We start from the raw sequence: 14,644 nt of genomic DNA, 5'->3' as shown, positions 1-14,644 counted from the left end.
TAAAAGCTGTTGAGAAAAAAATGCTACGTATAAGTAGGAAAATTTGTAATTGCAATTACTGTACTTTTCCTCCTTTTTTGTATCAATGTTTTGGAATAAAAATTAATACAAGTAATAGTTGCAGAGAAAAAAATTCTATTGTATAAGTTAGCGCACCAACAACGTGTAATACATAAATCAAAATAAATAAATAGAAAGAAAGAACGTCACAAAGAACGATTGAGAAGCTCCTAGGGCTCTCAAACTTATCCCCTAAACTTGATTAATGGAGTTAGTTGTTGTAATCGTAGATTGGACACATGGAGGTCGTGGGCCATATCGAGGAAGGTCGTTTGTACACACTATGAATCTATGATTGTAGGGGGCCTAAGAATTATCGTGGGATCGTGAAGTTCGATTGTCTGTGACACTCGTAATAGGTTGCTCATTTCAAAATTGATTGTCCGGAGATAGGTCGTACGAAAATTCAAAAACAAATGAGCCTCGGGATGAAAAGATCCTAGAGGTATAGAGAGTAAAATACGTGTCGGACACATGGTATTTTTGCTCAATACATTGATTATAATGTTTAAAAATGAGCCACGGCCATGGACAATGTATCTAATTTTGAGTGATAACAATTGCAAGGAGCAGGAGGATGTTCTAAGCTTCAAAAATACATATATTTTAAGTCTTATTTGTTTTGTGTGCTTTTTTTTTTCCCTTCAAATAAACAGATCTTGTCCTTCTAAATAAATTGTACTTAAATATACATCTTTGCCATCTCTCGAACTCGAACCTACCTTTTGGTCGCGACGATTCTAGCTCACTAACTGGGGGGGTGGGGGGGGAGGGGTGTCTAATGCTGCATTTGTTTTCATCAAGATTAAGACGTGTGAATTTGAATGCACATCTGAATATTAAGATGTTATCTTTAGATCTAAACACTGAATGATGTATGACTGTTTGTTTTCCAATGTCTTGTATTAAACATAATAAATCTAATTCAATAAAGAGTAATCAAAATATCTTATCAATAAAAAAATCTTAATTAAAATAAAATAAAATCATAAATTGCAATTCCTTCATTGTGTTGCAGGGTGTGAATTTAATATCTACAATTTTCTGCATTCCTACTCAATAAGAAAACTCAAAGTGGGTGTAAATTATACCCAAGAAGCATTTAGTAAAATAAAAAACTTTGCGAGAAAAGGTATTATAGTCCTTTGGTTCAAGAAATTGAAGGACCTGTAAAATTATCCTATGATTTAAGAGATTAGAATAAAATAACAATAAGAGAAGTTATTTAAGTTGAATTAAATCAAGAAGGATTTTGCCATCCATGGATGATGCCCAAAATATCGTGACCTTTGACGGGAGTAATAAGATAAATAGATCTGAGTCACGATTTTATTGCAAATAGAACATCTAAAAAAAAATTACAAGAAAAATCAAGTTTAACAAAAAAAGCAAGCTACATAAAATTTTACAAAGAAAAGGGATCACGTAAATTTTTTGTAATCTAATGTTGAAAAAGAAAAGTTTCTTTGGCTTGTTAGTTGGACAGAGAGAGGCATCGCCAAGTTGATAGTGAGGAGACTTTGCCACAAATTTGAGCGATTCAGACTCATTCAAACTTAATAAGAAATTTTAAAATAGAAAATAGATTGAGATATGAACCAGTCAGATTTAGACCCCCATCAAGTACAAACAAATGAGGGTGTTAGGTCGGAAGTCATATAGAAGAAAAAAATCATTTTCTAGTAGTAGGTTGCAGATATATTTTTCAAAAAGAATTTATATTTTTTCTCATCAAAGGAAAAAAAATGATTATGATTACAATTGTTAATATATCAATCCGTAAAACAGAAAACACCGGGTAGAAAATAAAAATTAAAAAAAAGGATAATTTAAGTCAAAGAGACGGAATCAGTTGAGCCCGAAAAACAATTGTAAATTGGGCAATTGAAGAGACCCGCCGGAGCAAAGCTTAAGTGTTATCGCAAAAAAATGGACACTTTGTTACCAGAGATGAACCTGTACGGTAATTATTCATATATGGATTTGGGATTTAACGATCCCTCTTTCATTCAATCCCTTTCACTTTCTCGCAACGACGACGACGATGAATTACTGCCAGCCAGGATTTCTTCATTGGTTGACAAAGCTAACATAAGCTTAAAGAGTCCACGTAAGCACCGCCACGATGGCACTTCACCGCTTCCTTTAGGCATGGATTGGAGTCCTCCCCCTACTCTATGGGTAAAAAATATCCTCTTTTTTACCACTTCGTTACCTTTGTTACTTCATTTTTTACTTAAGTCAGTCGTCTATCTATGTGCTATTGCGTGAGTTTTGATGAGTAAATAGTACCCCCTTCGTCCCAATTTATGTGGCACAGTTTAATTTTGCACAAAATTAAAAAAAAATAAAAAAAATTGAAATTTGTGATCTAAAATAAAGTTACAGATCATTTCATTAAGGGTAAAAAAGGTATTTTAAAGTTAAGTTGGGACTGCCACATAAATTGGGACAGAGAGAGTAGTAATGTATTTTTCTTCAGTCAGTTTGAATTTTATTGCGGGTAGAACATTGTGAGTAATGCGGAGTAATTCTATTTGATTATGTTCCTGACCGGAGTTTCTTAGAGGTTCCTTGCTGTATATGGTTATATTTTTAAATGAATGTAACTCTAAACGAGTTCCTGGCCGGAGTTTCGTGTATGATTATATTAATTATTATCTAGGAATGTAATATTGGTTATTAGATGAAAATTGAGCTGGTCTGCAGTGGGAATCAAGATGATTTCTCTGGTCTCTTATGGGAAGTTAAAGTATTGGTTGGCACAAGTAAGAAATATATGATATTCTTGACCATAATACAAAAGTCACCCAAGTTTATATTCTCCAAAGTGTGATGACCATAGATATAAGGAGCTAATGCTTATTTCTAAAGGGAAGTGAGTTGCCAGGATTATAAATAAACACACTGAGTTATCCAGACAAGATAAAGACACTGTTTCAGCTTAATGGAGGAGTATGTATGTGTGTTATCTTTGCTCTAGTTTTTTGGGCATTGAGGCAAAAGTGTGATCCACGAGGTTTTGCTGGAAAAGTGCATGTTAGGAAAGCCTTGCTTATATCGCAGAGTACAAGAGAAAGTGAGCCAATGTCCATGAATGTAACTGATAATGGTGTATCACCATTTGTAACGCTCTTGAAAAATTATAAATTATAAATTATGTTTGTGTGCTTTAAGGGCTTATATTTGCATCAGATATTAGGTGACAGTTATTTGACTGAAAACATGGACAGGACACTTAGTCTTGATCTGCAATAGCAGTCAAAATCCTGGTTGTCAATAAACAGTAGTTAAGTGCTAAAATCATTCGGAAATCATTAGCTCCCTGATAGCTGGACAAGCTATTGTTAGGTTGCTCTGTTATAGTTGGGGCGTCTATAAGCACTTTAATCTGATTTGCAGTTTGTGTGATCTGTTGCTAATATATATGGGTCCATGATTAGTTGTGAAGAAAAGCTTGAAGAGATTGTCATAGACATTTACTTTTGTTACAAGAACTTTCAGTGCATGTTCAAATGAGCGCTCCCTTATTTTACACAGGATGGACATGATACCATTTGGCCACATGATTCTCATACAGGTTGGAGTTACTGCGCAACAATTCCTTCTTGGACTATCTTGTCACGCCCCAGAGGTTCAGCTACTGTAGTGGTATTTCCCTGTGAATTTTTTGAGTCACGGTCCTTTAATGCATTGAACACTGTAAAAGGAATAAGCTATATTTGCATCGAAATGGGCTGTTACTTTCGCCCAGGGTTGGAGTTTGACTTGAAGATCTTTAGCTGTTCATTTTTCCTTTTTAATGGTGAGCTGTACCTGGTCCAATGGGGGATTTACCAAAGTCTATTTTCTTCCAGGAACGGGTAAGTTACTCGGACTCTTCGAAAGTGTTACCGCACCCATGTCGGATCCTCCGAAAATACACTACTTCTGAAGGATTCGACACGCACCCGATGACATTTTAGGCGAGTCCGAGTAACTTAAACGACAAGAAGCTCCATAGTAACTTGGACAACTTATTATTTCTTGACTGAGATATTGACATTCGTATTGGAACAGTTTTACAGGGTTCAAATCGGGATACAATCGCCGGATGGGTTCACAACCACGCGAGAGATACTACGCAGATTTAGTGATTTCTTACAGCTATCTTCAGCGGTAAGCTACTTTCTTCGAGATCCTGCATAATGTAACAATTAACAAGTAGGATAATATTTCTTCGCTCTAAATTTTTTTATAGATGACATCTATGGCTTCAGTAAGATGTGATTGCTTCTGGGACCAAAACTCCATTCTTTTACTATATAGTATTAGTCAATCCAGATGATTACTTCACACTGCAGTTTCACACCTCTCATTTGTTGCAGCTGAAGAAAGAATTCCCAAAGAAAAAGTTGCCCCCCGCTCCTTCGAAGGGGCTTCTGAAAATGCAAAGCAATGAGCTTTCGGAAGAAGTTAGTAACATTCTATGTCTATCATTCTCTTTTATTTTGAATATAATTGCATGATGGCATGATCACCTGAAAATCGTTTGAGGAGTGCACTGGTATAATAGGTCAATGATAGTTCTTTAGTATGAACTAGATCTTGGTTTGAGCTCAAGGGGGTTTCTTCTCAGCGTAGGTGTTTATTGGAGGACTGGATGGCGAAAGTATTGTCTGACATCGAGTTTTCAAGAAGTGCTTCCATAGGGATCTTTCTTGAGCTTGAAGCAGCTGCAAGATTGTGTATGTTTCTCCTAACTGCTTGTTGCATTCTTGTGCTTTATTCCTCGTACTTTCACCAAACAATTGAAAGTTCTGTAATCAACCAGTATGCTATGATTTATCAAGCAAATCTTTCTTAAATTAATGTAAACTTTTTTTCCCCTTTCTTTTATGAACTTCTCAGCATTCGATGAATTGAATCAGAACGTTGCAGATGCGAATTCATCCATCAGTGTAGTTCCATCGATTCAATTCTCAAATAGTTCAGATGTTTCTTTGCTTGCTGGTCCATCATCATTTGCTTCTGATTGTGGCAATGATTCTGCTTATGGGACCCCTGAGCTGGGATCTCCAACGGAGGGCGTAAGCAGGTTTCATGAACCTGACAATGCACCATCTTATCAGGGCTTCATCCATTCAGGGGAAGTAATTTCTGAGGATGCCAGGTTAAAACATCTTGATGGCAAGCCAATGGAGGATTCTGAACAAGGGAACCCGGAAAGTTATTTCAAAATGCCCTCCACTGGAGGTGACACTGATGTTTCCGCCGATAGAGCCATGGATGGTGCTCATGCTAAACGGACTCTTGAAACTGACATTTCTTCAGAAAGACTTTCTAACATTTCAAATTTCTTCAGGAGTGCCTCACATGACCCTGCTGAAGGTGCTGCTTTTCCAGGACTAAATGCACCAGCAAGACCGGGCCATTTACAAGTTGTTATTCAATTGGATGAGAAAAATAAAATGAATAGGATTCTCAGTACTATGCAACTGAGGTTGGCCACAGCAAAAACTGACATGGAAGATCTCCTGACAAGATTGAATCAAGAGCTTGCTATAAGACAGTACCTTGCCACAAAGGTGTGGTTCCTAGTCCAGATTCTGCAATTTAAACATGCATTGGTACATTTATTTCCAGATCGTGTTACCCCATCCAGCAGCTCAAACCATGCAGTATGTAAAATTGTGAGATTAAGATGTGTTAATTTTCTGGTTGATGCCACGTGGCCATTTGACCAGAGCGTGATTAACAGTACCCATGGCTTTCGGGTCAAGGTGCCGTAGATGCTCATTCCCAGCTCCATCAACGGTGCTGGGATGGCCAAATATTGAAGGAATAAAAAAAAAAAAATGGTGTTAATTTGGATAATGGTAGAAGTCACCAGTATATTTACGTATGTTAATAAGCAGAATTCTCTTTTGCTTGTTACCGTAATGCATCATCTAATGTCCTTTGTTTGCCTTCTCTTATATCAATATTGGAACATTTTGGCCTTATTTTCAGTTAATTCTTGTGAAATTTCCAGAAGAATTGGTTCAAACAGTGACCTAGTAAAAGCAGTCTCAGCAACTTTTGTCTTCAGACATCCCTTTCCTGTAATATCCTACCCCCAGCTAAGCTCTGTAATGACAAGCTTCTTTAATATGTTCAAAATTGTCAGCCTGTGCGTCCTTGTGTACTTATTCCTCCTTGCCACCACTGTTTTCCGTTGTAAAGAAGTTCAGTCAGATATTTCCTTACATAATACATCACACTTCCCTCATGCCTACTCATTCCACCTTAAGCGTAAGTGGATAATGGAAATAGGGTTATGAAAGGGCTAGGTAATTCTTACAGATACATATGAGCAACCATTTTACCACTTAGAAGCTTATCTTAGCTTTTAGATCCAGACTTTTTACCGTAGCTTCGTTGTACCAAGAGTTGGAGCTTATGTTATAGCTGGCCTTTGTCTGTTTTACGGACGGGAGTTATTTAGACTATTTTGTGTTATGATAATGATGCTAATATTACCATCTGGGTGGTCTTTGACAGGTCAAAGATTTGGAAATTGAGCTTGAATCTCTAAAACAGAGTGGCAAAGAGAACCTGCAGCAAGCAGTTTCAACTGAGAGGGAAAAATTTACAGAAAAGCTATGGGATATGGAGGAACTTAGAAGAAAGTGTGTGGAGATGGAACTGAAGCTGACTTCTGAACAGGTCTACTATCGCTCTCTTCTATTACAAATTGAAATCTTTCTTCTATATTACGGACACTGAGCAAGTTGTTCCTGAAAATTGTAAAGGCTGACAAGGTTCAAATGGAATCATCGCAAAAACTCATAATGCAAGAGAATGAAAGACTGTACGAAGAGTTGGATGCTGCTCAACAGCAGATCAATAGCTTGCAGAAACACCATTTGGAGGTGGAGACAAAGTCCAACACAGATGTCAAACTTCTAGTCAAGGAGATTAAATCTCTAAGAAGTTCCCACACAGAACTCAAGCGAGAGCTCAGCAAATTGGCAAAAGAGAAGGCAGAAGTTGAAGTAATCATTCCCTTAATTAGTTTTTGTTAATGCATAATCATTCTTTAAACTATCTGGATGAGTAAAAGTGCAGTTGATATGCAATTGGTTCTCTAGTACTTAAAGTTAAACCACCTATTGTGCTTTTCATTATCTTGTCCCTGCGGGAGGGTGTGGTTGTAAAGTTTTCTCTGAGCATCTATTCTTCAATAAACTGTGAAATTGATAATGTTTCTTTCTTTCAGATGATTCTACGCGAGGAAAGGAAAAATAGGGAAAATGCTAATACTGCAAATATTAAGCTGCTGCATGAGTATGAAATTCTTCGCCGTAGACTTGAGGAATGCAGTGTCAGTTTTCTCATCGAGGAAGAAAATAAGCTGGTCCTGGATGCTTCTAGCCCTGCTGATGCCACTGATATACTTTCAACATCTGATAATCGAATAGGTCTACTTCTTGCAGAGGTGTGTCTCTTTACTTTGTGAGCTTACATTTGTGCTGCTCTTGGCTGCTTTTCCTAATTGCTCTGAATTACTTATAATTTTCTCTAACAGAAATACTCTATATACAATATACGTTCTACTCAGATGTTTGAATCGACATCTTTTCTTAATGTCAAGTTTCCAGTCTTTTGTACAACACCCAAAAGGAAATAAATAAATATACCAAACATCTTAGCAAAAGGGAAACAATGGGAAGAATATGAAGAAATCGATATCCTGCCCTAAAGAATATTGGTTTGACAATTGGAGTAGGTTAAAAACATTTCTTTTGCGGCTTGTGTGGACTCTGATTATCAGTAGAGAACGCTTTGATTGTATTAAGGTATTATTGTCTCTCATTGTGTTCGTCGTGCTTGGGAATCAAGAACTAAAGTAGATAAAAAGGTTGAAAAGAAAATAGAGAGCACTACCATCTGGGAACCAAGAAGTAAAGTAGTTGAAATGTGTAAATAAGGAAGAGAGCTACCACCATTACTGACTTGCCAATTTACGTCATGTACTCTTCTCCAATTGTCATCTGTTGCTAAGCAGATAAAGGATTGACAAGCAACCCAGCTTTTCATAACTGGGTAGTATTATATGATGTGCTAGTGTGCATTTGCCATTTCTAACTTACACCTACCAAACTAGTAATATGATTGTCTGATATCCAGCCCTACGTAAATTGACGAGTCTATACTTTTCTTGCAATGTTGTTTGTTTTGAATCCTGTTACATTTTGCACTTGTAATTTCTGTTGATTGGCCGAGTCATTATGATAATGATGGACAATGTTGTATGAACGCTCGTAAACAGGCTCAGCTGCTAGCACAAGATGTTGAAACTACTATTGCTAGTAGAAATCTTGATGGAGGCCATTCAAGGACAGCAGTGGATGACTTGAGGAAACAGCTAGCTGACATTTGCGTTGACAATGCCATATTGAGGAAACAGATGAACGCTGTCATTCGCTATGCACTCCAAACAGCTAATAGATCGGAGGATTATGAGGAAGAGGTCCTCCAACAAAGACAGCTCCTACGAAGCTTTTAGTTGGATAAATTATAAAACGCAAGACACGTATCTACAATAATATGTACAAGCTTGTATTATTGTCTCCTTTCTTTTGTACTTCTCAAATGACCTTGTATATATGGCTTATTCCATCCCATTATATAAGTGACTAGTTGGAAAATTGTCATCGAAGACATAAGTTTGAAATAAAGCAACCTTGTATAAACATATATTCCACCCCATTATGTAAATGAATAGCTGGAAAATTGTCATTGAAGATGTAAGCTTGAAATAAAGCTTTCATATGTGCTGATATAACCTGAGAGAGACTGAGAAGCACCAGTACTGGTGAAAGACCAGCGACTTCTAACGCAACATATAATGGTAACTGTATAAGTGGTCATTGAAATGTTTCACCAAGCTCTGCAATAGAAAATTTCTGCTATCCTCAGAAATTTGAGAGGCTTCTCCACCAGCTGCAGCTATATATACAAGTACGCCAATCAATGACGAATGTCATCCAGCATACTGATAATTTGCAAGGAGAGCTCTAGAAGGATGCAGACTATGTCATCCTTCACAGGAAAGTACTTTCAAAGATAACAAGTTGCAACTCTAAAAGTGGAGCATCAAAATCAAGTTGTTCCAGCAAAATCATACCACGTTTCATTTCTAAATCAACTAAATTCACCACATGCATCTGATTCCAAAAATTTGAAAGATAGGGAATGACAGAGATCTGGTTATACGCTTTTTCCAGCACCTATAGATTGATAATGTAACTAGCCTTTACATTTAACCCATAAAGTGTACTTTGATTGTGATCACGTTATTACTCTCCTCCACCACCAAACATACCCATCATGTCCTTGGCGGAACCCATGCCACCCATCTGCTTCATTATGTTCTGCAAACCACCCATGCCACCCATCTGCTTCAATATGTGAGGGGGAAGGACTTTGCTCATGTTTTGTGCATTCATGTTTCTGGACAGGGAGCTCATGTCTCCCTTCACCTTGCTGAATATCTTGGCAAGTCGTTTGTATTCTTCCAACATCTCCATCACCTCATGCACTAGGCGGCCAGATCCCCTAGCTATACGCATGATTCGAGATTCAGTCATAATCTTTGGGTTGGTACTGTCCAATTCTGCAATAATGTTATCAATTTAGATCAAAGGTTACACTATATTCTAAATAAGGTGTACAAATAGCTTAAACTACACTCCCATATAACGTTAGGTCACTTGCCTTCATCAGTCACGGAGTCCATCATTGTCATATACCGTTTAAATTTTGCCTGACTTTCCTTTTCACGACCTTGTGGCATCATCTCTGAACTCAATCCCGGTAGCATTGAGAAGACCTATACCACAACAAAAGAACATCAACGATGTACAACAAGAACGATATCGATCAACCTCTAGAAGGGAAAGCAAACAGGCACTCTGTAAAAGAGATAAAGAGAGAGAGAGAGAGAGAGTGTGTGTGTGTGTGTGTGGGGGGGGGGGGGGGGGGGGGGGGGCGTTCTCCCATCCAATTAAACTAATATTCATGCATTAAAAATACTTTTGGAACAAAAAATTAATGCTCAAATGAGATTCAAGTGATTTGAAATCCATAAATCTATTATGACCAAAATGCATTAAGATGCTTGAAATGTTTACACGAGTAGGATCAGATTAACGAATGCGAGTGGCAAACCTGCTCAAGGGGACCCATTTTAAGCATGTTCTGAAATTGCTCGTACATAATCCTCAAGGTAAACTGTCCTTCGGATAGCTTCTGAAGAAGCTCAAGCTGTTGATCCATTGGGACCACATCCTGTATCTTGTTCACCAATCCAGACAAGTCACCCATGCCTGGTAGATAGTTCAGGAGAACAAAGTCAATGGCAGTGGAAAGAGGAACATAGGTCAAAGCAAAGTTGACAATATTAACAGAAGAGATGCAAACCTAAAAGACGACTGACAAATGGTTTAACATCAAAAACTTCAAACTCGTCCATGTGTTCACCAGTTCCAATAAATATGACCGGACTTTTAGTTGCAGCAACTCTGCAGATGGAAAGAGCAAATAAATCTTTTTCTAATCCAAAGAAACAGGCCAAAAATATTCATCAGAATGTTTGGAGAAAACTTGATCCAACTTATAACTTGTGAATATCAATAACAAAATCCTTGTGAAGTCCCCAAGGGATGTCCTAGTGGTTGTAACATAGAGTAACAATCTGAAGATCCCAAGTCTTTATCTCGGTTACAACGCAAGATGGAGCTCATTTTCTCCAGCCTTTGCGAGCAAGACTACCTCGGCAACCTGTGCCCGCAAGACCGCACTTGGCCCGGACACCACCAATATAAAAAGATCCTTGTAAACAAAAGATGGATATGTCCGCTATAGAGGCAGTTATAAGTTTTTTATCTTTTTGGATCCAAGAAGCCATAAAAGTTGCACTTTTACTGCTTTTTGAACCATAAAGCAACTTCAAAATTTCAAGGCTTCAAGAAAAATTATATTATCAATACCGATGTACAAACCAAATATTCAAGGCTTAAGCAGCAGCATCAATTTCTATGTCTTGTTTGATAAAGAAATAATCATTTTCTGCAGGAATATCTTAACAGTTAACTAGAGTATTTATGCGACAGAAACGGGTAAACAAACAGAGATTCCCTCTTAACCAGTGAAAAGCAAACTAACAGCATATATCACCAAAAAAAGAAAAGAAACAACAGCAGCAGCAGCAGCGGCCTGCAACTTTGGGCTACCATGGCTTGAAGTTCAAATCTTAAAAAACTGACAACATGAGCTTAACATATGTTCTGCAGTTAAATGAGAATACCCAGAACTATAAGAAGAAACATTTTTAAGCCTACAGCCAAACCATTAAAAACTTACGCACTTAGGGCGCCACCTCCTTTAGCATGGCCATCCATCTTAGTAATAATCACGGCTCCAACTGCAACACTTTGTCGAAATGCTTGAGCTTGATCAAAAGCAGCTTGTCCGATACTACTATCCATAACAAATATCACGAGATCCGGTTTCTGCGGAAAACAATAAGATGAGCATCTAATGAAAGGAAAAATATAGAGCATAGTAAACCATACCGTTGCTTCAGAAACTTGTCGCATTTCTTCAAAAAGAGCTGCTTCTTGTTTGTGGCGCCCACTGGTGTCCACAATTATTAGATCACAATTTTCCTTCTTAAATGTTTCCACACCGTCCACAGCTATTTTCACCGGGTCTGATTCTGTATAGCTGTTACAGAAACATTCATTCAATTAAAACAAGATGCCCTATAGTGTTGATTAGAACAGTGATACAGTTCAAAATGACCTGATTGCTAATTACAGGTTCAGTCCGATTCATATGACACGCAACAACAGTAAGTTCCATTTAAAGCCAGTACACTGTATATTCCTATAACCTAGCAACAATAAGAATAGCTTTATTTTTATTCCCCTCATTTTCCCTTATGGAGGAAAATTTGGTTTAAAAGGATTTTAAGGAAAAAGTTGAAAAGCTTAATGCAAAAAGTAGACAATCTTCTGCCAAATTAGGAGAGGCAATTTGATGACCAGAAAATCAACAGTTAATTATGTACTATACTTTTTTGTTCCCTTCTACCATTCAAAGTACCATATCATTAGCTCATGGGGCACACTCGACACAGTAGCAATCTTTTAAATATTTTGATCAATTTAGATATAAATACCTAAAAGTTTAGATATAAAATATTTTACAGAGTTCTTTCAAGGACATGAACAAGGATCTATAAATAAGAGATGGTGGACTAAGAAGTAGGATGGAAGTGTAGGAGAGAAACTAATTAGGAGAGACTGAGGTAACTAATAGAGAATTCAAGCTAGTTACTCTAAAGGATTGGGCTTTACTAATATGATGACTCATCGGCAGCTGTCAGCTAATTAACTCTAATCTTGTCATTCTCCTTAGCCAAGTACAAGTCACTTTTCTCATGCATCAGGCAATGCTCGTCAGATTCCATTCTCCGCTTTCCTTATCGAAATGCACTTTAAATTTGGCAATGCTTATGGACCTATGACATTGTTTATTGATTGAATTAGCTAATAAAAACGAGGAGTTTCAGCTTCTTCTGTCAGGAAGAAGAAAAGAGGAATATTGATCATCATTAGATAGTAGGATGAGCATCACGAGTCTAAAGACGTTTAAATAAGAATGAAACTAATAGATTCAGAAGAGGATATGCCTTCCATAAAAAGGAATTTTGGCTTTAGTTGCATTCTGCTTCAATTGATCGAAAGCACCAGCTCTGAAGGTATCTGCGCACACTAGAGCCGGCTTCCAACCCTTTTTCTGGTGGTGATAAGCATATTTTGTACATGTTGTAGTCTTTCCAGACCCTGCGCGAATCATAAAAGAAATAAGGATACCATTTTTTAATTGAAAAGGAAAAAGCTTTTGGTGTGCATTACAATTATTGCACCAAATAATACTTACTGCTCAGATAGTTAATACTTACTGCTCACATATAAGCTTTGTTACATAACATACACCTAAAGTAGAAGATTAAATGAACACACCTTGCAAACCAACAAACATTACAACACTAGGTTTCCCCTTTTTCAGTGTAAATGCAGGCTTCCCAGGATCCAATATCTTGCACAGCTCATTAAACACAGCCTACACAAATGAAAAAAAAAACTATCTTGAGTTGATAAAAGAAGGTGGTGTGGGAAAAAGAAATATAAAATTGATAAGAAACAGAAAAATCAATGGAACTCCGACTAGACGCAACAAAAAACAAGTTAAGCATCATAAAAAGGAAGCAAAAAATGAAAAGGGATATCCTGAAAGACGGCCTATAAGTTCATTTGCTTGTCTTCTTTTCTTCTTCACTAGAAACAAAATTTATAATGATAAGCGAGCCAATTCATGATGAATTCTCACAATACTTGCTTCTTCAACCAAATTTGAAATTGCGCTGCTCTTTATTGGGGAAAAGTAAACTTGCATCTCTCATACCGTAAATTATCTGAATGTCTTGGTGAAATACCCATTAAACACTGATTTCCCATTTGCAACCCAAGAGGAACTTCATATAAACAGTCACTAACAACAAGGGTAAGCAACATTGGATGAGATAACGCAAAGAAAGCGAGCAAGCACTGCTGACAAAAGACTGAAAATCGAGAAATCTCAAAATAAACTCCTACAGGTAAGGAAAATCTACCAAATTCGGAAGCAATTAACAAAGAATCACATTGATATAAAAAAAAGGCCAAATTTTTCGCTGAAAAGAAAATTAAACCTGTTGGATGATCCTACGCTTGTTATGTCCAGCAGCAAGATCCTCAAGATTAACAATCTTCTTGATATTCGTTGTCATATCACGGACAAGTTTGAATTGAACATCGGCCTGAAGAAGAGCACGTGTGATTTCATTGAGGCATTCGTTGAGGACCTTTTCATCAATGATTGTGGCATTGCTCATCTGCTGGAGAGCACGCGAGATGCTCCCCCCTAATTGTGCTAACACCATCTTGATCACACGGGATTTTGGAGTTTGTGAATTTAGGTTTGGGAAGGAAAATTTATTCGATGATTTGTCTTATAAGGGATGAGGATATTTCTTTCTTTGGCGACAAGGAACAAGAATCCCGCTCTTTGCTGGTGGACCGGGTCAGCAAATCGAATCCGACCCTCGTTTTTCGTGGGCCAGATATAAAAAGGCAATTAAGAGCCCGTTTGGATTGGCTTAGAGCCCGTTTGGATTGGGACTAAGTTGGGCTTAAAAAAGGTTTCTTTTATTTTAGTGTTTGGTGGCCAATTTGTTTTTGTGTTAAAAATTGATCGTTTGTCTTAAAATAAGTGTTTTCAAAAAAATAATTGGACCCATTTAAGCTTAGTTTATCTAAATATGCGAATCTTATAAAGTATGTTGTTCTTGAAAATAGACTTATGTGATAAGCGAAAAAAATAAGTTGGACTGACCGAACTTATTTTTTTTTTTCGATGATATTTAAGGCAATAAGCTTTGGTTTAAGATTTTGGTGTTTTGTTTAGTAACTTTAAAAATAAGCCAATCCAAACGGGCTCTTATAAGTTGCTC

At 37.2% G+C, this 14,644-nt stretch overlaps 2 protein-coding genes across 3 annotated transcripts; one reads left to right on the top strand and one right to left on the bottom strand.

Moving 5' to 3' along the window:
• Positions 1–1,742: 1,742 nt before the first annotated feature.
• On the top strand, positions 1,743–8,773 carry LOC132044769 (PX domain-containing protein EREX-like). 2 transcript variants are annotated; one of them, XM_059435281.1, is made up of 10 exons: positions 1,743–2,241; positions 3,601–3,711; positions 4,120–4,218; positions 4,428–4,514; positions 4,679–4,787; positions 4,951–5,627; positions 6,583–6,747; positions 6,834–7,076; positions 7,301–7,519; positions 8,354–8,773. In XM_059435281.1, the coding sequence occupies exons 1-10, from the start codon at positions 1,990–1,992 to the stop codon at positions 8,588–8,590; spliced, it is 2,199 nt and encodes a 732-aa protein (XP_059291264.1). In that variant the 5' UTR covers positions 1,743–1,989; the 3' UTR covers positions 8,591–8,773. The 2 variants fall into 2 exon arrangements, with proteins under 2 accessions (XP_059291264.1, XP_059291265.1); XM_059435282.1 differs by having other exon boundaries at positions 2,122–2,241; positions 3,641–3,711.
• A 418-nt stretch (positions 8,774–9,191) lies between these two features.
• LOC132044771 (signal recognition particle subunit SRP54 1) lies at positions 9,192–14,077 on the bottom strand. The gene is made up of 9 exons (XM_059435284.1): positions 13,844–14,077; positions 13,116–13,215; positions 12,782–12,935; positions 11,661–11,811; positions 11,449–11,597; positions 10,507–10,607; positions 10,255–10,412; positions 9,802–9,916; positions 9,192–9,700 (listed from the first exon to the last, which is right to left on the bottom strand). The coding sequence occupies exons 1-9, from the start codon at positions 14,072–14,074 to the stop codon at positions 9,384–9,386; spliced, it is 1,476 nt and encodes a 491-aa protein (XP_059291267.1). The 5' UTR covers positions 14,075–14,077; the 3' UTR covers positions 9,192–9,383.
• Between the last annotated feature and the right edge of the window lie 567 nt (positions 14,078–14,644).

Source organism: Lycium ferocissimum, unplaced genomic scaffold (genome assembly GCF_029784015.1).
Source record: "Lycium ferocissimum isolate CSIRO_LF1 unplaced genomic scaffold, AGI_CSIRO_Lferr_CH_V1 ctg518, whole genome shotgun sequence".
In the NCBI taxonomy this organism is placed as follows: Eukaryota; Viridiplantae; Streptophyta; class Magnoliopsida; order Solanales; family Solanaceae; genus Lycium; species Lycium ferocissimum.
This window is presented reverse-complemented; position numbering and strand designations above follow the sequence as displayed.

Coding starts and splice junctions, on each gene's coding strand:
- LOC132044769 (XM_059435281.1), top strand. CDS start 1,990: ATGGACACTTTGTTACCAGAGATGAACCTGTACGGTAATTATTCATAT. Junction 2,242..3,600: donor GTCCTCCCCCTACTCTATGG/GTAAAAAATATC, acceptor TATTTTACACAG/GATGGACATGATACCATTTG. Junction 4,788..4,950: donor TGAAGCAGCTGCAAGATTGT/GTATGTTTCTCC, acceptor TGAACTTCTCAG/CATTCGATGAATTGAATCAG.
- LOC132044771 (XM_059435284.1), bottom strand. CDS start 14,074: ATGGTGTTAGCACAATTAGGGGGGAGCATCTCGCGTGCTCTCCAGCAG. Junction 13,216..13,843: donor AGCGTAGGATCATCCAACAG/GTTTAATTTTCT, acceptor TCATTTGTGTAG/GCTGTGTTTAATGAGCTGTG. Junction 11,812..12,781: donor AAAATTCCTTTTTATGGAAG/GCATATCCTCTT, acceptor TTTCTGTAACAG/CTATACAGAATCAGACCCGG.